This window comes from Mycothermus thermophilus, assembly GCF_041956435.1.
Source record: "Mycothermus thermophilus strain CBS 625.91 unplaced genomic scaffold VTJ04scaffold_6, whole genome shotgun sequence".
NCBI lineage: Eukaryota > Fungi > Ascomycota > Sordariomycetes > Sordariales > Chaetomiaceae > Mycothermus > Mycothermus thermophilus.
The window spans coordinates 1,047,361-1,068,359 of NW_027191432.1; the positions used below are offsets into that span (position 1 = coordinate 1,047,361).

The 20,999-nt window shown below is 56.8% G+C and overlaps 6 protein-coding genes across 6 annotated transcripts; 2 read left to right on the forward strand and 4 right to left on the reverse strand.

The window, feature by feature from the left end:
- Positions 1-395: 395 nt before the first annotated feature.
- VTJ04DRAFT_8787 (uncharacterized protein) lies at positions 396-776 on the reverse strand (the record flags this gene model as incomplete). The annotated part of the gene is made up of 1 exon (XM_069367261.1): positions 396-776. One exon carries the CDS (start codon positions 774-776, stop codon positions 396-398), a length of 381 nt encoding a protein of 126 aa, XP_069215608.1.
- Positions 777-1,420: 644 nt separating this feature from the next.
- On the reverse strand, positions 1,421-4,723 carry VTJ04DRAFT_8788 (uncharacterized protein; the record flags this gene model as incomplete). The annotated part of the gene is made up of 4 exons (XM_069367262.1): positions 1,421-1,604; positions 1,652-2,198; positions 2,260-3,759; positions 4,693-4,723. 4 exons carry the CDS (start codon positions 4,721-4,723, stop codon positions 1,421-1,423), a joined length of 2,262 nt encoding a protein of 753 aa, XP_069215609.1.
- Positions 4,724-5,928: 1,205 nt separating this feature from the next.
- Positions 5,929-8,560, forward strand: VTJ04DRAFT_8789 (uncharacterized protein; the record flags this gene model as incomplete). Its single annotated transcript, XM_069367263.1, has 3 exons — positions 5,929-5,988; positions 6,095-6,118; positions 6,215-8,560. The coding sequence occupies 3 exons, from the start codon at positions 5,929-5,931 to the stop codon at positions 8,558-8,560; spliced, it is 2,430 nt and encodes an 809-aa protein (XP_069215610.1).
- A 958-nt stretch (positions 8,561-9,518) lies between these two features.
- Positions 9,519-11,296, reverse strand: VTJ04DRAFT_8790 (uncharacterized protein; the record flags this gene model as incomplete). The annotated part of the gene is made up of 2 exons (XM_069367265.1): positions 9,519-11,182; positions 11,251-11,296. 2 exons carry the CDS (start codon positions 11,294-11,296, stop codon positions 9,519-9,521), a joined length of 1,710 nt encoding a protein of 569 aa, XP_069215611.1.
- Positions 11,297-13,630: 2,334 nt separating this feature from the next.
- On the forward strand, positions 13,631-15,374 carry VTJ04DRAFT_8791 (uncharacterized protein; the record flags this gene model as incomplete). Its single annotated transcript, XM_069367266.1, has 3 exons — positions 13,631-13,990; positions 14,125-14,186; positions 14,246-15,374. The coding sequence occupies 3 exons, from the start codon at positions 13,631-13,633 to the stop codon at positions 15,372-15,374; spliced, it is 1,551 nt and encodes a 516-aa protein (XP_069215612.1).
- Positions 15,375-16,397: 1,023 nt separating this feature from the next.
- VTJ04DRAFT_8792 (uncharacterized protein) lies at positions 16,398-18,539 on the reverse strand (the record flags this gene model as incomplete). The annotated part of the gene is made up of 1 exon (XM_069367267.1): positions 16,398-18,539. One exon carries the CDS (start codon positions 18,537-18,539, stop codon positions 16,398-16,400), a length of 2,142 nt encoding a protein of 713 aa, XP_069215613.1.
- Between the last annotated feature and the right edge of the window lie 2,460 nt (positions 18,540-20,999).

A 20,999-nucleotide genomic window follows, 5' to 3' on the forward strand; every position in this document is an offset into this window, starting at 1 on the left:
TCTTTACAGTGCATTACAGTGCGTGTATATCCTCAGGTAGTGTAGTAAGGTGGATCTCCAGAATCTCTTTGCCCAACATGCCGAGCGCACTCTACGGATGGCCCTGACAATGAAAAGTCGTAAGCGTCCCGTAGGTTAGAGTCCATATCGGCATTCCGGTGTTGCCCCTCATCAAGACCCATCTCACGGGCATCCTTCATACCCGACCGTTTGGGATCCCAGAGTGCCACCCGTCTCAAGAGTCCTCCTCGGCCCTCCCAAATCCTCATCACCAGCACCCATTCTTGCCGGAGAAACACCGCCAACAATATGCCAATCCCAACTAACGCCTTTACCTAGCCTCCAAACATACCCGGCCAGATCTAACTCCCAATCCTCCTCCTCCTCCCCTCCCCCTAATCCACGCCCGCTCTCTCCGAACTTTCAACCCTCCCTCCTTGATAACTCCCAAACCTCACGCCTCCCTCTCCCCCTCCCACCCCTCCTCCCCTGCCCTCCTCCCTCCCCTCCTCCACCACAGCTTTCGCAGCCGCCACGGGCCCGCCCACATGCCCTTGCCCTTTCTCCTGAGCTTGTTGGGCTTCGGCAGCCCTCCACGCCGCAACGCTCCCAGGATGCAGAAACTCCTCCACCACGGCCCGCGACGCCTCCCGGTGGCGCGTGTTCAGGTACCAGACCAGGAAGAGCAGGAAGAAAAAGGTGCCGAGCCAGACGAGGACGAGGCGCGGGGAGCGGCGGCGCGGGCGGGCGTAGGGGGAGAAGAGTTTGCCGCGCATTTTTTTTCGTTTGCTCTTCTCGTTCTCTCTCTCTCTCTCTCTCGCTCGGTCTTTCTGGGTTGGTTGGTGGTAGTGTGGTGTTGGTGTGAGTTGGGAGTAGGGAAGTTGTAGAGGTGGAAACTGATTCCGGGAGAGCCGAGTTGAGTTGAGGTGTGTGAGTCGGGAGAGAGAGAGATATGGAGTAGAAGGAGCGCGGAAGAATTGAACAGAAAATCGACTTGAATTTGTGGCGTTGGCCCGTACGGGGTGTGTATACTCGCACACGGCAGAGAGTCCACCACCGATCAAAGCATTTGATATAAAAGTTATGATCAGGGAGAAGAAACAAAAAAGCTGCGTGACGTCGGATGAGATGGAAACTGAGAGACCGACAGGTCCGGCCGGTGGATCTAGGCACAGTTTACATGCACACTGTGCGTACGGTGCTGAAGTCCACCCTAACCCTCGACATACTAACTACCATGCCTATGAACCCATCCGACACCTCCCTCGATGACCGCGACCGACAGTGAACTCACGAGTGGGTACCAATTTGATCACTTGAAGTTGATCTTATCATGAACAGTCATCCACTGTATTTGATACATGAATTCCTATATTTACAAGCCCATACTCATGTCCATGCTCATGTACCATCATACCCATCATATCATAACCCTCATACCTGATTTCATCCTCATTGTCATACCATCCATCCATCCAATCCATGCATAAGTACCATATCCATACCGTAAACCCATCATCATCAAAACCCACATAACAAGCCACCCATCCTTCCTATACATAACCATCCAATTCCACCAGATAGTACCACCCTCACCCGGAAATCTCCCAAAAAAAATCATCTAGCATCTTCCCAAATCTAAGACGACGACACCTCCCTCCACGGCGCCCACCCCTTCTCCCCTTCTCCCACCACTACCGGCCGCGCCGTCATAGTTGGCGTCCCCTCGTCATCCATATCCACATCCCCCGCATCCCCTCCAAGGCGATACCGCTGGAAATGGGCATGACTACCAGGGCCAACGACACCGGCCATGTCCAGCGACAAACCTAGCCCGGTGACTTTGGAACCAAAAGTACCAACAGCAGCTGGGTCTTTGTTATGCTGGCCGACGATGATGGTATTGTCCTCTGTAGAGGTCATGCTGCACGCGTCCGACATGTCCACGTCCGATTCCCTGTCGTAGTAGTCGTCGAGGGAATGGATGCTGGACGCGGTGCTGGTGGTGGAGGCCATGCTTGGGGTTTGTGGGGGTTCGGAGGAGGTGGTGGAGGGGGTGGTTGAGCCGATTTGTGGGGTTGTGGATGTTGAGGAGGAGATGGGGGGGTTGGGGTTGGTTGGGGTGGCGAGGTTCATTGCTTCTGGTTCTGGCTCTGGTTCTGGTTGTGTTTTTGGTTGATGTTGTGTTGTTGGTTGTGCTGTTGATGTGGATGGTGCGGAGGAGGAGGAGGAGGAGGAGGAGGAGGGAGGGGAGGAGACATGGCGGGATAGGCGTGGCTTCGCGGAGTTGTTGTTGTTGTTGGTGTTGGGGCGGCGGTGCTTGGAGATGATGATGATGATGATGTTGTTGTTGGGCGGTTTGCTCCGCCTGTTGAGGTTGAGGCTGCTGTGATGCCTCAACACCGCCCTGCTTCAGCTCACTGTCCTGCTTCTGCTCCGGCTGCGTAGCAGGAGGAGCCGGAATTGGAGCCCCATCCCCAACAGCCGCAGCCGCCTTCTGCGCCGCCTCCGCCATCGCCCTCTCCATCGCCTTCTGCAACCTCGTCCTCGACCTCGGCGTCGGCACCGACAGAATCGGCACCGATTGCGTCATCATCGTCGGCGCTGGCTGGACCGGCGCAGCAACCGCTGGGGCCGGCGAATCACCGTCGCACGACTCGCCCTCCTCGTCCTGCCCAATCGTCCACACCCACCGCCGCTTCTTCTCCCTCATCCTCTTCCCGCCGCCCCGCTTCCTGATCCCCCCGCCGCTGGTCGGCGACAGCGCCGTCGGGGTCGAGGCGTGCATGTTGGCCATGCGGCGGCGCATCTCCTCGAACGGCCCGGGGGTCTGCCCCCCGTCCCGAGTCTCTGGCGGGGCGTCGGACATGGCCTGATCGAGGAGGCTGTCCGAGTCGGACGACGACGAGGCGGACGGAGAGACTGGGGTCGCGCTGGCGCTGTCGGTCTCGTCCTCGGCGAGCAGGTCGATGTGGGACTTGACGTATTTGGTGGTGGTGATTTCCTGCGTCAGCGGGCTGTGGTAGGCCACGCGCCGCGCGGCTTTTTCCTGCAGGCGCAGCGACTGGCGCCGCGGCGACTCGGGCGATCGCGGGTTGGGGAGGGGGGAGTTGCGGAGGATGCTGCGCAGGCTGCGGGGGTGCGTGTACGGCAGCTTGACGTTGGCGGCGGCGGGCGCCGTGGTTCGCCGCTTGGGGTTGGCGGTTTGTTGCTGTTGTTGCGGTTGTTGTTGTTGGGCGGCCTGAGTTCCGTCAAAGGTGAAGACCTGGGCGTTGCCCTGCTCCGGCGGCTGGGCAGACAGCGGCGGGGTGGCCGTCATGGCGCTCGGGAACATCACTGGGTTGGCTACGGCTGGAGAGATGGGCTGCGCGGTGACGGGAGTCTCAATGTAGGGACCCAAGTAAGGGCCTGCAGAGGCTGGTGGGTTGCCGTACTTGGATGCGATTCCCACCCCCTGGGTTTGCAGCTTCAATACGGGTCGCCTGCCCAGGGCGGTGGTGGGAGGCTTTTCGCTGACGGGCGTGGAGCGGTCGACGGCGGTGGCATAGACATTAGAGAGGGTGTTGAAGGAGGTCGGGGATGTGACGTCGACAGCGGCGGCTAGACACCTCGATGTCCTGACGGTCGGACCATTGGCGAGGGCTTTAATCTGGAGGGAGAGCCTCGGCCTCTTAGGCGGGCTCTGAGGAGACGACGACATGGTGAAAGCGACGACGGCAATGTCCTCTAGGATAGAATTGGTGAAAGGAAGGCTAGGACCTGCAACTCCCAGTTCCTATGCCAGCTAGGAAGTGTAGACAAGGCAGGCCAGCGCAACCTCTCGGGTCGTCGGTCAGGTCGGAGGGACCAACAGGCAAAATGGCGATCAGAGTTGGGCCTTGGGAGAGGGGGTCGCAGGGGAGGGCGCCTATATGTGTGTCTCGAAGCAAAAGAGCAAGACAGAGAGAGCCGGCGGCTAAGAGGGGGGTGGGAACACGAGAGACAAGAGCAACAAGCGCCGATTGACCATCCAGGCCTCTTTGAAGGAAACAAGCGCACAAGGCAATGTCAGTCTTTTGCAACACTACCGTCTCAGCAGCACTGGGTCCTCTGCAAGCCGCCAGAGAGACGGCGTGGTAGCCGCTCTGTCATCATCCTCATCCTCTCTCCCTCTCTCCTCTCTCCTCCTCCTCCCGGGGGAACTAACCGCACACGCAATCCCCGCCGCCACAGCAGACCAGGGGGTCAGTCAAGTCAAGGGTGTGACAAGAGGAAGAAAATGTGGTTGGCTGTCCAAAGGGGGACGAGTGTCGGAGGAGCGGCCGGCGTGGTTGGCCAGCACATGTCCATGCAGCATGCAAGCAGCAGCACAAGCGCCGCGCCCTGCGCAATGCCCAATGGGCGACGACGGCGGGCTGAGCGGTCCACCTGCAGGCGGAGTCACATCGCGTCTATTTTTCCCGCTAGAACCTAGAAAGAGGCAGAGGCGAGTTGAATTTAGAAGCGCCCACTTGGGCAGGTCGGCATGGGGATGGGGGATGGGGATGCGAGGGATCAACACCCTCTGATGGTGGCGTTCTAGAAGATTGACTCGGTATTGAGTTTTCGTTGGGAATGCAGACGCCACCATGAACTACTCTCTGCAGTACTTAGCAGTAGTAGTGGTGGTTTGTTGGCCAGCCACACGGTCAGCCGTCGTCAGCCATCGGCAACGTCGAGGCGTTGTTGAGGCTGATCTGCCCATGGCGATGCAGACTGAGGTGTTCTGAGAGACACAAGGACCAAACACCTTACAGGAGCTATCCACGGACAGGATCAACCACGGGAGGTAATCCCCACCACCCACAGCACCTCGCCTGTCTCCATCCATGGTCTGGCATGGCTTGGCCGGCAGTCGGGTTTCTCGACTGGATGAATCTGCAAGTCAGCAATAGTATGTGGACGTAGCACTATCCGCAGGTTGTTGCCGAGCTGAGAGAATCGCAATCCGCGCCGCCTTCGTATACACTTGCGACTCCATCTTTTCTCCATCGACAGCCGTGCCCTGCCCAGCCCATGACCGCAACGGATAAAACTCCATACGACTGACTGTGTGTACACCGTAAATCCCCAGACCAGGTCCCGTGCTGATCATGAAACTCTGTCTGTCGGATCGGTGAGAGCTCAACACAAGGATCCAGGTGTGTTTTCAGCGGTGCAGAGGACGAAAATAGGACCACGCTAGGCCTAGCGTATCGGGCAGGATCTGCGGAGCCATCCATCCATCCGCTGCCAGTGGTGAGTCCAGGACTCCGGACCCGGCAGCGCACCCATCGCACCCATCTCGGCGACGGCACAGCGCCGGGTCGGGCGATTTCCGGCGTACGACAGCAAATATAGAGGCCGGCGTGGTCGTGCATTCGGCATCCAAGACATCCTTTCAATATTGTTTGCTGCTTTTCTTTTATTGTTTTGTGTCCGCGTTGGTGGTGGATGAAAATGGACAAAAGGGAAGAATGTTTTGCAGAGAAGTGAACAACAAACCCAGGAACCCTGGGAGCCGTGGGACTGGAAACAGATCCTGGACAAAAGTGTTTCAAACCCTGAAGTGGAGTCTGGGACTCTGACTCTGGTGGGTCCTCACCCAAATTTAGAACCCGGCCGACCCGAGGGTTCGGGTTGAGTTTGATCCCAACAACACAACAACACCAACCCTCGACCCTTGCTTTGCTCATCCACATTCATCCACAATCCACTCCGTCCGTTAGTTACCGTTGTTCTTCCCGGCGGTCAACAGCAGATTCCGTGTTGTTTTTCTATTCCTCCAAACCGAAAATATCTTGGATAGCTCATCCACTTGGCTCTCCGTCCCCTGCCCATGACTCGCTGTGACGCGTCTGCCCGGACATAGCCCGTCATCATCGGCCGCAAGCAGACACCTACCTGACCTACTACCCGTAGGTCGTCCTCATGAACACCCTCTCTCGTCGGCGCCATGCTCGCCATCATGACCGTGTCATTCTCCACATTGTACGGTTCCAGTCTCTGGCCCACGTGAATCCATCTGTGCTCTGCCGTGTCATGCGTGCCCATGTTTGCTCCGAACACACCCACATCTGACAAAGCTCCTCCGTAGGATCTCGACTGCTTCTACGCCCAGGTACTGTGCTTTGCCCACTGCCCATGTAGTAGTCCAGAAAAAAACCTCCGTTAGCTCCTCTCGCTTACTCTTGTCCGTCCCAAACAACAACAATAGTGCATCGAAAACCGCGATCCCTCACTCCGCTCCCGCCCCCTCGGCATCAAGCAGAAGGGCATTCTTGCCACCTGCAACTACGTCGCCCGCCGCCATGGCGTCAAGAAGCTCATGCCCATCGCCGAGGCCCGCCGCATCTGTCCGGACCTAGTCCTGGCCGACGGCGAGGACCTGTCCCCCTTCCGGGACGTCTCCAAGCGTCTCTACTCCCTCGTCCGCGCCCACTCGTGGAACGCCAAGGTCGAGCGTTTGGGGCTAGACGAGATCTTTGTCGACGTGTCCGACATCGTCTCGTACAACGCCGAGCTGCTGAACCCCCACGCCCTAGCCCAGTCGTACTTCTGCCTGTCCCGAACCAACCCGGAGCTGGGGTTCGCGTTCGACGCCACCTCCTTCGCGGGGTGCGTCCACGGCGACGAGGAAGCGTGCCGGCTCGCAGACCCGACGCTGCGCACGCGTCTGCTCCTCGGGTCCCATCTGGCGCGGTACCTGCGTCTCAAGATCGAGGAGGAAGGGTACACCTCCTCCTGCGGCGTCGCGACCAACAAACTCCTCGCCAAGCTGGCGGGGGACAAAAACAAGCCGCGGAACCAAACCACCCTGCTCACCCCGACGCCCGAGTCCGTTTTGGAGTTTATGGACGCGCACCCCCTACGCAAAGTGCCAGGCATCGGCTCCAAAACGGCGCGCGTGCTGCAGAACTTTGTCCTCAACGAGTCCGGCGAAGTTTTACCCCATGACGAAGACGCAGGGAGGTCCATCACGGCGGGGCAAGTCCGCCAGCACCCGGCGCTCTCCGCGCCCGTTGTCGAGCGCCTGCTCGCCGGGCCGGGCGCCGAGAAGGGAATCGGCCGCCGCGTGTGGGCGCTGCTGCATGGCCTGGACGACGACGAGGTCAAGCCTGCACGGGACGTGCCGAGGCAGATTAGCATCGAGGACTCGTTCCGCGGCGGGCTGGGGACGCTGTCAGAGATTCAAAACGCGTTGGTGGCGATTACGGTGTCGCTATTGAGGAGGGTGAGGGTGGATTTGCTTGTCCGGGAGAAGGAGGGTGTGGGAAATGCTACAACGGTAAGATGGCTCGCCTGCCCCAGGACGATTCGGCTGTCGACGAGGCCGTATACCAACCCGGCCGAGGGCAAGCCGTATAACTGGGCGAGGGCGTCCAGGAGCGCGCCGCTGCCGTCGTGGGTGTTTTCGGCGTTAAGCGCGGGGGGTAGCAATGGCAACGGCAAAAACAACAGCAACAACGATCCTGGCGAAGGCAGTGCTGCTGTTGGTCGTGAAACCCCCGACAACAATAACAAGGAGAAGGATGAGGAGAAGGAAGACAACACCCTCCACCAAACCGCCGTCCGCCTCGTCACCTCCACCCTCCTCCCCCTTTTCCATAAGCTCCATCCCCCGTCAACTACTGCCATCTCCACTATCACTACCACCGCTACCATCCCCACTAAAACCACCACAACCGTCGTTGGTGCAAGACCCCCTTTGAGAACAACAGCAACAACAACAACCCGCAACCCCCTCCTCCAGGGACAAGGACAGGCGCAAGGACAGGGAGTACAAAACAACCAGCAACAAGGAAAAAAGTACAACATCGGTCTCATCAATATATGCGTGACGAACATGTCTGGCGGCGGGGCAGATGTCGCGGCTGACTACTCTGTTGCCGGGGGTGATAGTGCCGGTGGTGGCGGTACGCGGACTATGAGCATTGGCGAGATGTTTCGGCGACAGCAGCAGCAAGAGGGGCGGTGGATGGCGGGGTTTGGAGCAGTGGAGGACGGTACTACTAATAATAGGGTAAAGACACCGGATGGTGGTGCTGTTAGCTCTGGGGGAGGGGATCGGGATCCGCGACCGCCGCCGCCACTTTCCATGGGTGTTGTTGATAAGGATGACGCAACGACAGGCCGGCTGCCTGATCCAGCCGATCCCAATCACCCCGGCATTGACGGCCATGTCGATGTCGTTGTCGATGCCGATATCAACGGTTGGGAGGCCAAAAGCAATGACGACGATGTTAACGATGACAGCAACGACCGGAACAGAAGCGATGATACCACGCAATCACGCATGTCATGGGAGTGGGATGACGACGATTACGGCGACGACGACTTTGATACCTCCGAGGACCATATTGACAACATCAAAAAGGACGACACCCTTGATGATGACGATGACCAAGACGACAGAGAAGAAGACGAAGATGTGGATATGGATATGGATATGGATATGCTAGATACCGACACCGACGGAGCGCGCTGCCCCCTCTGCGGGAGGTGTATCCCATTCTTTGCGGTGGCGGCGCACGAGCGGTTTCACGCCTTGGGGGAGGAGTAAATGATAACTAAATAAGAAAAAAAAATATGCCAATATGGAAGCAATAAATCCACAACAACTCATACACAATAACCTCTAGATACCTAGGTACCTAGTAATTACTCTGACCCGACCTCCCCTGAGCTGGAACTGATCGACTACCCGTATGTATGTACAACTCAGGCCCAATGCCAACTCCTTAAACATCAACTCCTCAACTCCCAACAACTCCAACAAAACCTTTTGCAAAGCATGCATGCAAAGCGTGAAATGAAATGCAACACCCCATCAGTTCGCCCTTTAAATTCCCCTCCTCTTGCAGAAGGCTAGTACATACGGCCATACCCACAAGAAAGCACGGGATCCCGTCCGCTCTCCCCTAGTTAAGCTTGTGAGGGCCCGAGTAGTAGTTGGGTCGGTGACGACCAGCGAATGCCGGGTGCTGTATGTTTTTGTTTCCCTTCCTTTTCATTTTCATTTCTTTTTCGTTAATTTTATTTTTATTTCGTATTATATTTTTCTTCACTTTCTTTTCTCTCTTTTTTTTTCTCTCAACCAACTGTACCGCTGCCGCATCCCAACGTTCTCAACTCCGACCAACAACGACAGTGGAGACAAGAAGTCATGAAAAAGCCAAGGCATGAATGTATGTATGCTAGGTAGGTCAGCAATCCATTCAATCATGGAAGGGTATGTAATGGTATATTACAATATCCTTGAAGAATTGTGGTCCTCTCTAAGGCAGCCCTCCTCCTCTTGTCATGTTACAAGGTATGGTATGTGCTCGAGGTACCTGGTATATACCCACCCTTCTCCCCCCTGAGCTCTCAGGGTCTAGGATCCCTTCCTCCCCTCTTAATCCCACCTCTTTAACGCCGTCCTCATGAAAAAGACATGACCATATCACAACTCATACACAAGAAAACATAGACACATGAATAATCGAAGAGTAAACACATCCCACCTCTTAATACCCAAGTCAAACCTTCACCCCCCAACTCCCCGTCCCCGCCATCATCCCGACCCCAGCAGATGGCTCCTCCGACCTCCCCTTCTTCCTCTTCTTCTTCTCCCCCACCCCTCTTTCTTGCGCCGTCCACCCGGGACACACCTCCTCGCACATTTTCGCCAGCGCGTCGTTCCCGCGGTGCATGCTCTCGAGCATGTCGGCAATGATCTTCAGTGTCGCCGCCTTGCTGTACCGCCCGTCGCGCACCTCGGGAATCAGGTTCCGCAGCGCCTCGTAATTGTTCTTGGTGTATCCCCGGCGCCGCTGCTCCGACTGGTTGTGCCGCTGGCGCTTTTCTTCCTTGGTCAGGTTCTGCCGGCGCGGCTTGGGTTGGCCACCGGCGCCGCCGGAGGCGGTTCTGCGGCCGGTACCGCGGGCGCCTTTTTGTTTGGTCGGGGGTGCTTCGGGGATGGGCGGTGGCGGTGGTTGGGTTATTGTGGCAGTGTTGGAGGGTGGCGGCTGCTTGCGGGGTTTGGATCCGGGGTCGGAGGGGGTGGCGGATCCGTTCGAGTCGAAGGGGCGCCGTTGAATGTCGGTGGTTGGAGTGGGAAGGCTGCCGAGACCGGTGGACCACGAGGGGCGATGGGATGCGAAGTCGTAGTCGTCGCCGTCCTTGTTGCTCTTTCTCCTCTTTCGCGCCGACCCGTCGTTGTGGTCTGCAGATTGCGGGTGGTGGGCTGTCCTGAGAGTGCTGGAAAAGTTGAAAGATTCTCTCCTTGTGTCCTGTGGACCCGGTGGGAAAGACACGGGGCTCTGAGCCCGCGTAGGCGCGGCGCTGTCTGTCCGCTCCAGGCACTTCAGGGTCTCCATCTGCAGGGCCGACAGGGCCTCGGTTGTGTCTTTGGCTGATTTTGGCACAAACGTGTTGCGGTTGAAGCTGGGATCTGAGCCGAACTGGACCTCGTGTGGAATGCGCGGCCGCTTGCTGTAGAAACGATACCCGCCGAAAGAGCCAAAGGTCGACGCCCCGCCAATGGGGTTGCGGCCGTCCGAATGGTGCGCCGTTTGACCAAAGGAGAAGTGGTTATTTTGCCCTTGATCCGAGGCCATGCGGTAGGGTATGTGGTGTTGGTTCGCTTGGCTGTTGTTGGCGGGTGACAACATGTGGTGGTTCTGACCGGATGATTCCCCATACTGAGTTTGTGTGTGGCTGTTGAACGGCTTCTCGTACTGGCCGGCGTGGGTGAGAGCGAGGGCGGCAGCGTAGGCGTCTGCTTCGCCGGGGGCATCGGAGTGGTCGTCGCGAGCTTGGTTCACCGACTGGTGCTGGAGGTGGTTGGAGTCGGGTATGACGGAACCCAGTATGGCCGAGGTCAGCTGGGCCTCGTCAGTGTAGATGCCGTCCTCGAGGTGCATGTCTCCGTAGGTGACGTTGTGGCCGACGACTTCGAAGGGGGTCCGCCAATCCTCGGTGTGGATGTGGTGCATGTTGAAGAGATCCTGGAAGCCCGGAGGCTCTGCCGGGTTGCCATTCTGGAGGTTCTGGAGGTTCGAGTTGACACCTAAGAGGAAGGATGTGAGGTACTGCAGCTCGTTGTTGTCGAGGAGAGGGTTGCCGAGGGGGGCAGGAGGCTCGTCGAAGTCGGGCTGCAGGGGCGGTTCGAAGTTTTGGTCGACCGAGGAAGAAGGGTGGACTGTAAAAGAGACGAGGTTATGTTAGGGAGAGGAGTCGCAGTGCCAGACATAGAGCGCGGAAACTGACATTTGGAGCGGAAGGCTCCCGCTGCAGTGGTCATGGTGTGATCCATGGCTGCGAGGGCCGAGGAAGAGACGAGAACGAGCGGGTTCCGAGAGACGGCACAGCGAGGGAGGGAATGTTGGATTTTTTGTCGCCATACAAGTTACTTATTGAGGCATGGAAGAGGCGACGACGGTGCGGTGCGTGGTAGCGGTGGTGGGAGTGGTGACAGCGGCCGGTAGTTGTGGTTGTGGTGATGGCGGTGACGACAACGTTTTTCTTTGCGCAGAGGTTGAAGCCCTACTTTAGTTCAAGTTTGTTTTGCTTCAGATGGCTTCTCGTGGTCGGCGCTGCAGATTTCCTCGAGGTTTGAATCGAGTGTATAGAGTAGTCGAGTTGATAGAAGGTGGGATGTGGGGAGAGGAAGCAAGCGAGGCACATGTCAAAAAGCACCTCACAGTCAAAAAAAAGGTGTGGTAGGTTGACTGATTGAACGGCCAGCAGCAGAATCGGCAGCGGCGACAGTAACAGCGTCAGCAGGCCGCAGCTAGGAATCTCGAGGCTAGCGCAGCGGCAGAGGGCGGAAGGAAGGGACAGGGGTGGGTCCCACTCCCACAGGGCACACGAGACCGGGTCAAGACCTTTTGCGGGGAAGGCGCCTTTCTGTTCCCTGAAGTTTTTCATTTCTTGGATTTCTTGGGATTGTTTCAAGGCAGGAACCATCGACAACGGTGAAATCCGGAGGAGACCCGTCGGGTTTTGGTGGGGTCACGCGTGGAATTGGACAGAGGAAAAGGCGGTCATGGCCAATTGACGTTGTTGATGAGCTGCACGCGGTTGATTCCCCAGATTCTTGATTTTTTGATGCGGCCAGCGACGAGCACGTGATGGCTCCGATTCGCTCTGGAACGGGCCGTCTCTGCACTGCATTCTAAAAGACACTTGGTCGACTCAGGGCTGCAATTCAAGCCCACTGCCAGACATAATAACTACTCATCAATGAATGTTATTCATCCATCGACGAGCTGGTTTCCGTGCAGGGCAGTGTCCAGACGGGAGCATGAACAAAGATGCAGTCCGAACTCCGTGCGGTGGAGAGGGCAGTCTCAGGCAGAATCACATGCTCAATTTTCGTGTCCACTGGACCCCGCAAACTGCGAGAAGGTCGTCAGGAGAGAGGCCCCACCGCCCGTCCCCGTCCCCGTCCCCGTCCCCGTCCCCGGCTTTTGGCAGGGGCTGTCTCTTTCTCACTGTTTTCAACTCGGCCGCTTTTCCCAGTTGGACTCTTTTGTCCTTGACATTGACACGCCAACAAGAACAAGAGGAATATTCTCCGATACGGCGCTGCATTTGCGCAATTTCTCTTTTGACTTTTTAGAACTTGACAGCTTGTCGAGGTGTGCCAAGGATGTGATGGACCTGCATGAAACCCCCTTGGGTGTGCAGTACTACTTAGTTGCCGGCCGTTGACAAGACGACCTGGAAGTCTTGTCCAGATTCCGGACAGATGGGGCTGTAGAGTCTCAAGCCGAGGACCCGAATAATCCCTTTGGCCCTCGGGTTGGGTATACTTTTCCATTGCTGCCCGTTGACTTGCATCTGCACACATGACGTTGAGAGGAGAGTGTTGGTCTTTGATGCCTGAAGTGTTCCTTGGCTCTGCACGACCCCACAGATCGGGACTGGCCGCACCATGGGGACACTGGGGACTCGCTAAGAGAAGCAGCTTGGCCTTGGAGCTTGGCTGTTGCTGCATTGGGCATGTCCATCGCCGTTCCAGTTCCATTTCCATTTCCATTCCCGAATTCCTGGTTTCCACCCGTCTTCCATGCCACATGCCACATGCCTCTCATCAGTCCTGCACATGCTTCGACTCTACTTAGTACATCTAGTAAACAGTCTAAAAGGAAAACTGCATTGCTCGAGGAATGAAACAGGGCTGTCGACGGCCCAATGCCGGGCCTTGTCCTTGATCCACAAAACGTTTTGCTCCAGTTTAATCCAAGATTGCGGGGAGTTAAGCTTGCCATTCATTCAACTCTCCAGGGGACTGGGTTGTTTTCCGAAGTGCACCGTGAAACCGTCAGATCCGAGGCAAACAGAGAGAGAGGGCCGCATCAAAATCCGAGCCATCTCCCAGAACCAAGAATTCTGTCAAGACACCAAAATATTTCTGTCCATCCTCGACATGGCATTGCCATCATTGTCTCTCTGGCCGATGCGAGACAATTGTGAAAACAACGTCTAGCTATCAAGTCCCTTTGATCGGACCGACGTCACGTTGCACCAGACACAGACACACCATCGCGACGCGCTTGGCTCAGCTCTCACATTCACTTACACATACACATACACATACACTTGCGAGTACCTAGTGACATCACAAACACACCGTCTACCCATCATGGCCTCCCAGGCCACCCTGTCAACAGTCCCCCGGCGCTGGGACAGGTCCATCCCTCCTGTTCTTCGTCCTGCTGTCCGCGCCTGGCTGCTGGGCTATGCCAGCGCCGTCGGTCCCCGGCTGTTGACTTTACTGCTTCACCACATCGCCCTAGCCCGTCGCCGACGTCGTCTCGCCAAAGCCAAGCAGGACGCCGGCCATGACGACAAGGACAAGGACAACAGTGGTGCCAACAGCCATCATAACATCTGCACCCCGTCCTTTATGGACGAGTTGCGGCGCATCCTCGGCAGCGCTTTCGGCTGGCACCGCCTCCCGGCCTTTTGCGCGGCTCTCGTCGGCGGCTCAACCTTGCTCGAGGTGAGTGAAGTGACAATGTCACACGCAGCACAACACACCCACCATGACGATCAATACCACCCTCCCACCTCACGGCTGACGACCGGTCATGCATCCATCTCACTTGCTAACCTATCCACCCACCACTCCTGTAGATCCCGCTCCGATGCGTCCTTGCCCGTTATGCCAAGAGTCTCTCACACATCGCTCGGCTACGGTGAGATCTACACACCGAGGTGTATGTATCTATTTACGACGAACTAACACCATATCCAGACTCGCCCGCTACCTCGCCTCCTTCATCTCCGCCTGGCTCAGCCTGCGCTTCATGCTCCAATCCAAACACACGCCCAGCTTCACCACAACCATCCCCTCTCCCGACCCCTCCTCCCCGCCCCGCGTCGTCCACCACGCGGGCCGTACCCTCGACCTGACCTTCTTCACCGTCACCGCCGCCATCGACACCCTGATCCACACCCTCTGGCACCGCTACCGCGCCTCCCCCTCCGTCCGTTCCCGCCGTCCCAACCATCCGCTCAACCGCTTCGACGCCGTCCTCTCCCGCCTCGCCGACCCCACCCTCTTCGCCCTGAGCAGCGGCCTGGTGATGTGGGCTTGGTTCTACCACCCCACCAACCTCCCCCGCTCCTACAGCAAATGGATCACGGCCGCCGCCGCCGTCGACGACCGGCTCATCACCGCCCTGCAGCGCTGCCGCGCGGGGGAGATCCTCTACGGCTGCGACACGGGCCAGGCACCGCTGCTGGGTTCCATGTGCCGCGACTACGCCCTGCCAGAGCACTGGGGCGACCCGGCCATGTCGATCCCCTTTCCCTGCGAATTGGTGCACATGGGCACCGGCCCGTCGTGCGAGAAGCACGCGCTGTGGCGGTTTTTGCGGTCCTTCCGCTGGGCCGTGGCGACATACCTGCCGCTGTCGCTGCTGCTCACCCTCCGCTCGGGAAGGATCCCCCCGACATTGCAGGCGCTGAAACGCGCCCTCCTCTCCGCCGTTCGGTCGTCTTCGTTCTTGGCGTCCTTCATCGCGCTGTTCTACTACGGCGTCTGCCTCGCGCGCACGAGGGTCGGGCCCCTCCTGCTCGGCACGTCCGTCCAAGCGCGGCAAAAAATCGACGCCGGGTTGTGCGTGGCGACCGGGTGTTTGCTGTGTGGGTGGAGCGTCGCGCTGGAGACGCCGGCGAGGAGAAGGGCTGTGGCGCTGTTTGTCGCGCCGCGCGCGCTCGCGACGTTGTTCCCCAGACGGTATGATGAGCAGAAACAGTGGATGGAGACGGCGGCGTTTGCGGCAGCGGTGGGGGTGGTGGTTACCGCGGTGAGGGAGAAGAAGAAGGGGTTGGTCAGGGGGATGGTGGGGGGGTTGGTGGGGAGTGTGTTTAGGGAGTAGGTAGAGGTGTGTTAGGAGGTGCATTTTCGGGGAGGAGAGGGCTGATGATGATGATACCCGCGGGAGGTTGGTTTGGTATTCAAGTCGGATGTTGTATTACGTACGATTCTTGTATTATACTTGTACTGTATATCTGTACTTTTGCTACCAGCGGAGTAGGATAGGTACCTGAGGTAGCTACCTAATAACTACCGTAATTCTGTGTACTTGCTAAGTAGGTCAGGCAGGTAGACATGATGTCTAAGGTCAGGTATATATATATATATATATATACCTTTCCAATCTCGCGTCTGGACATTGCCTCAAATACACCATGTGTAATGGCTACAAACAGACGTGCAGTACATCCATACATAAGCAATATGGAGTTGGGTCTTTTTGAACTTCTCATCGTCCGTTTAGTACTACCAGGTACTCAAGAAGAGAGTGAAGAGACATATCCCCTCCTCGATATAAACAGTCCTGACCTTGACCCGGCTGAACCAAGGCCAGAATCCCAAGCTCCAATCCTTGAGCATAACCAAAAGACATAGTTAACAAAACCAAACATAATCGCCAGTCCAAGCAAGAAACACCCCCTTTTGCTCTCGCAATAACCTCACCTGATCCCTGAGCTCCACCATCTGCCAGAAAAGTAGGAAAGTAGGTAAGTACCTAGGTACAGGGAGGTAGGCGGCTGCTAGAAAAAAAAAGCTATCCATGATTCTAGATCGCCCTCCCCATCGTCATGTCTGGCGCAAAAACAATGAAAACAGGTAAGAAAAGAATCCGTGTTGCTCCGACTAACGCCAAGCAAAGCCCATGGTGCGTGTGCCTACTCAAACCCGATAAACCGTTATCATAAGTCATCATACACAACATGAGAAACAAACAAACAAGACATAAACACTTAAAACTCCACTTCCATCCATCTCTCCCTAGGACAGGACATAATAAAACAAGTCAAGAAGAAGAGCGTGCGATACCCATCCCTATCCCTACCTATCCCTCCTATCCTAAGCTCAAGCAAACAGACAAGCATATCTACAACCTCCCCCTCCACCCCTTCTCCCCATCCTCCTCCAACAACCTCCTCCCCAACCCCTCGCTCAACGGCACCCTCTCCCACCAAAACATGCACGCCTCCATCTCCAGAGGTGTCATCTCCACAACTTTCACCGGTACCCCCTTGCTCCTCCCGCCGCTGCGCTCATCGTTCCCCTCGCCAAACACCAACATCTTCCCCGTCCCTTTCCTTTTCTTTCCGTCTTTATCTTTGGCGAACGGCGAGACGAACCGCGGCCATTCCACCCCTTCATCATCTTCTCCCTCCTCCCCATCACCTTTCGTCGTGGTACTTTTCCCGCCGTGAGCGGAGGAGGCCTTATTAAGAACCCCACTCACAAACCTCGCAAACCGCCCATGCATCTCCCCCGCCACCTCCCCCAAGCCCTTCCACCTTCCCAACACCTCCACATCATGCGCCACGACGGGCGCCTCATCGGCATGATTCGCGGCCCCGTTCGCCGCCGTCGCGGCAAACCGGTACACATACACATCCGCCACGCCCGCCTCGCTCATGTAATGCGCCGTCTGCAGCACGGGACAGATATACGCGTAGTGCGCGTACGCTTGATCCAGCCGGCGCCACTGGCGGCCTTTTCCTTTCGGAATCCCGCCGCGGTAGGGGGAGGTGGGGCTGGTGACCGGGTCCGGGTAGAGGCGGTCGAGCTGGTCGAGGTCGGATTGCGTCAAAGAAGGGATGAGGGTTTGGAAGAAGCGGCGGAAATCGGAATTGGTTTGGGCCGTGGCGGGGATGAAGGAGGTGCCTTCGTTGGTGTTGAAGCCGGTGATGATGGGGATGCGGAGGTGTCGGCCGGAAAGCCAGGAGCGGAGGGGGAGGGTGGGGATGGTGGGTGGTGGGAGGGGGTCCGACGCTGATGATGATGATAAGGATGATGGTGAAGGAGAATGGGGGCTGGGACCGTCGATGACGGGTTGGAACGGCCAGGTGACGCTGGGGACGTATTTGTCCCAAACGACCTTGGCTGCGGTGAGGAGGGTGGGCAAAGGCAGGGTGCGGAGGCGGTCCAGGATTTCTGTTTCTGAGACCGCTGACAGCCCCGCGGCGTCGAGGAACTCGCGGAACTGAACAAGATGGCGGGGATGGGTTGGATAAAACACGGCGCGAGCGGTGGCGGCGCCGGATTCGAGAACGGCCCGCTGAAACGGCGCATTCTCCGGGTCGCCGCGGGTGGCGTAGTAAATAATGTGATGCCCGATCGAATGCGCGCCGGCGCTCAGGCCCATGAGCGTGACGTTGCCCGGATCGCCGCCAAACGCCTCAATGTTCTCCCTCACCCACTCAAATAACATCTGCTGGTCGCGCAGTCCCAAGTTCAAGATGCCTTCCCTCGCCGTCACTTCCGCAGGCAAAAACCCCAAGGGGCCGACGCGATAGTTAAAGCTGACGGCCACCATGGGGTCCTTGGCCCATGACACAAAGCTGGCCATATTGCGCTCGGCGCCGTATCCGACGTTGAACCCGCCGCCGTGCACGTACACGACGACGGGCAGCCTCGGCCTCGCTTTTTCCCCCTCCAATCCCTTCGCAAATCCAAACCGGTCCACCAACCCCGCTGGTCGATAGACGTTCGCGTTGAGGCAGTCCTCGCTCATATTGCGGCGGACCATTCCCTCAGACGGACAGATCTTGCCGAAGCGGAGGGCCTCGAAGGTGTCGTTGGACGGCGGCATGGGCTGGGGCGGGCGCAGGCGGTTTGCGCCGCCCGTGTCCTGGGCGTAGGGGATCCCGCGAAAGGCCTCGATGGGCTTGGGGAAACGGCGCGACGACAGGATGGTCGAGCCGATGTAGGTCCCCTGGCGCAGGACGACGGCCGGCTCGCGGGCTTTAGCGGCCGGGTCCATGATGGGCCGTCGGGACCAGCTGGTTTCGTTGAAAATGGGCGGGTACGGTGTGATGTTGTGGCCCAGGTCGAGGTGGGAGTTGGAGATGCCGGGGTGTAAGCCGAGATGGAGGGAGTGGACCAGGAGGACGGCGGCAAGGACGGAGAGGAGGAGCCAGAGGAGGAGGATGGTCCAGCGGCAGCGGTCGAAGCGGAAGAAGGAGAAGCGGGGAGAGGGTGATGTTCCCTGTTGTTTTTGTTGTTGGTTGGGGGAGGTCATGAAAGCGGCGCCACGAGAGGTGGCCGGGATCTTTTGTACTGGTACTGTATTAGTGGATGGAGGTTGAGCCGGGCCGGATCTCGGCAGCAGCTGGTCCGGCGGTGGGGCCGTGGGCCGTGGGTGAGTGGTGGGCTTGGCCCGGTTGGTCGCCAATGCTGTGGAGGATCAAGGAGGACTAGGTAACTGTCGGTTTGCGCCGTTTGGGGTCAAGTGAATGGAAGACAGCCCGGAAGAAAGTCGACCGGGCGTGGGTTGGTGCGGCCCGTCCTGCGTGCGTCCGACCGGATGGTAGGCCGTGATGGTAAATAAAGTGACGTTCGTTTATGTACTCGACGCACATATAAATGAGGTTACCTGCCGAGAAGATGCAGTCAGTAAAGTGCCGGAGTGCAGCAAAATTCCGCCTATAATCAGCCGCCAGCCGATATGGACACTCTGAGGTCAATGGCCTAGGCCATGTTGGTGGAAGGGCGGAAGTGAATGGTTCCCGGCAGATGGCGATGGTGGAGTGGGTCAGGTAAACAACTTCATGGAAACATCAAAACAGGAAAAAAGAAGTCTCAGGTACCTGAATTGCTGGATGTGGTAAATTGCTGCGGCCTGCAACCTGCAGCTCTGGAAACCAAAGAACCTTAGGGCAGGAACTACACCCTCCTTTATATGTACTGTACAAAACATACCCAGAGCACAAAGACATCGGATGGAATGCATGAATCAGACAAGCCTCATTCCCCTCAACCTTCCAGAATCCTTGGCTCCCCAGTCACTTACACGACTCGCACCCAAATCCTTTCCATATCTCAAGGGCGTAGGTCACGCAGTCTGCTCCCAGGCACCATCTCGTGGTTAATAATGGAAGAGGAAACCAAGCACAGCATATTGCTCGTACATCCATCAACTCATCCCCTCCCGCCTTGTTTGTGTCCATCTACCAACATCTACCAACAGGATGACCTGGTGTTGCCTCTTCTCCAGCTCCCAATTGCCTTTCTCCTCCCCATTGTGTCCTTGTGTCATGTCCGATTCAAGTTGTGTAAGCCAGGCTAAGCTTCTTCTTGCATCCACCAAACCAATCCCAGCAGCAAAGATCATGGGACTATACAACGGCATGGTTAAGGGTGATCTGGATGTACGTACATGCCTACATCAGGCGCACAACAAATCGCCAATGTTATTATCCCTTTCAGGTCTGAGCTGGCGGTCGGGTGGATAGCAGCATGGCTTGCGCAGCACAACAGTGCCTCTCTTACACAACACACCCCATGGACACGGCATGGGATATCTAGTTAGTATCACAAACACCCAATTCATTCACCCACCAAGCTCAGATCGGTCCCCTGAACCAATCCATCTGTGACCTCAGTCACTTCGGTCTACATTCACCGCCCCAGCTCACCGGATCACCTTGACCCCATCAGCACCATATAGTAGTACCTACCTGATATCCCAGTGAGGATACACAGCATAGGTAGGTCAGGTACTATCCATCATCAATGCGCGGGCGTCCCAATGCATCTATCCTCTTACCTGTCATTCAACAGGACCAGGTGACCGATCCGGCACTACCTTCTTCACCATTTTTTTTTTTTTTGGAAACACAATACTCAATCTTGGTCGTACATACCTAGGTACATCTGGGACGGCCGAGTAATGAGTTGTACATATGTCAGGTACCCATGTGCTGTAGTCTTGGGGAGACAATGCCATACCCACAACCATCATCATCTGTCTCCCACCCACTCACTCACATGATCAACTTTCTCTCGACTGTGAAAGTTGTCTGGTTAAACCACTACCTTACCTCAGGCAGGTAATTCATCCACGTGCGTGTGGTGCCGGACTCGATGTGGTCGTCCGACTACCCGACTCTTTCAGTGTGACCAACTAACCCGGAGGAGAGGCCAAAACATTTCAACCGTCAGAAACAGCAAATAAAACCCATCTTGCATGTCATGGTTGAGTCATTTGTCTAGGAGCCATGCATGAACAATAAGAGAAGCAACAAGTGTCTGTGGCAACCTCTTAAGACCAGGAAACATCGCGCGGGTGACATCAAAATCCCCTTCGCAGAATGAATGCCCCAAGCACACCAGAGTCAAGGTACCTGTAATTATAGAGAAAGACTCCAACTTGAGAATAATCCTCCAATTCCTAAGGTCAACTACAGTACCTAATAACACACAACAATGAACAAGACCTCCTCCACGCGAGACTGTCTCATCCCTCTCTCCATCCATCCGTCCATCCCTAACCTACCACGATGCTCAAAACAAAGCAAACCAAAACAACAAACTCCAGTAATTTTCCATCCGCCTCGGGAATAATGCCTGCCTAACAAAAACCTAACCCCCCTTCCAACTCCTTCCCTATCAAAAGCCGACACTCCTTTGTCAAGGAGGTCAAGCAAGAAAGAAAGCAAAGAAAACACAATAAACTAACTCCATAAAACAAAAACAAACC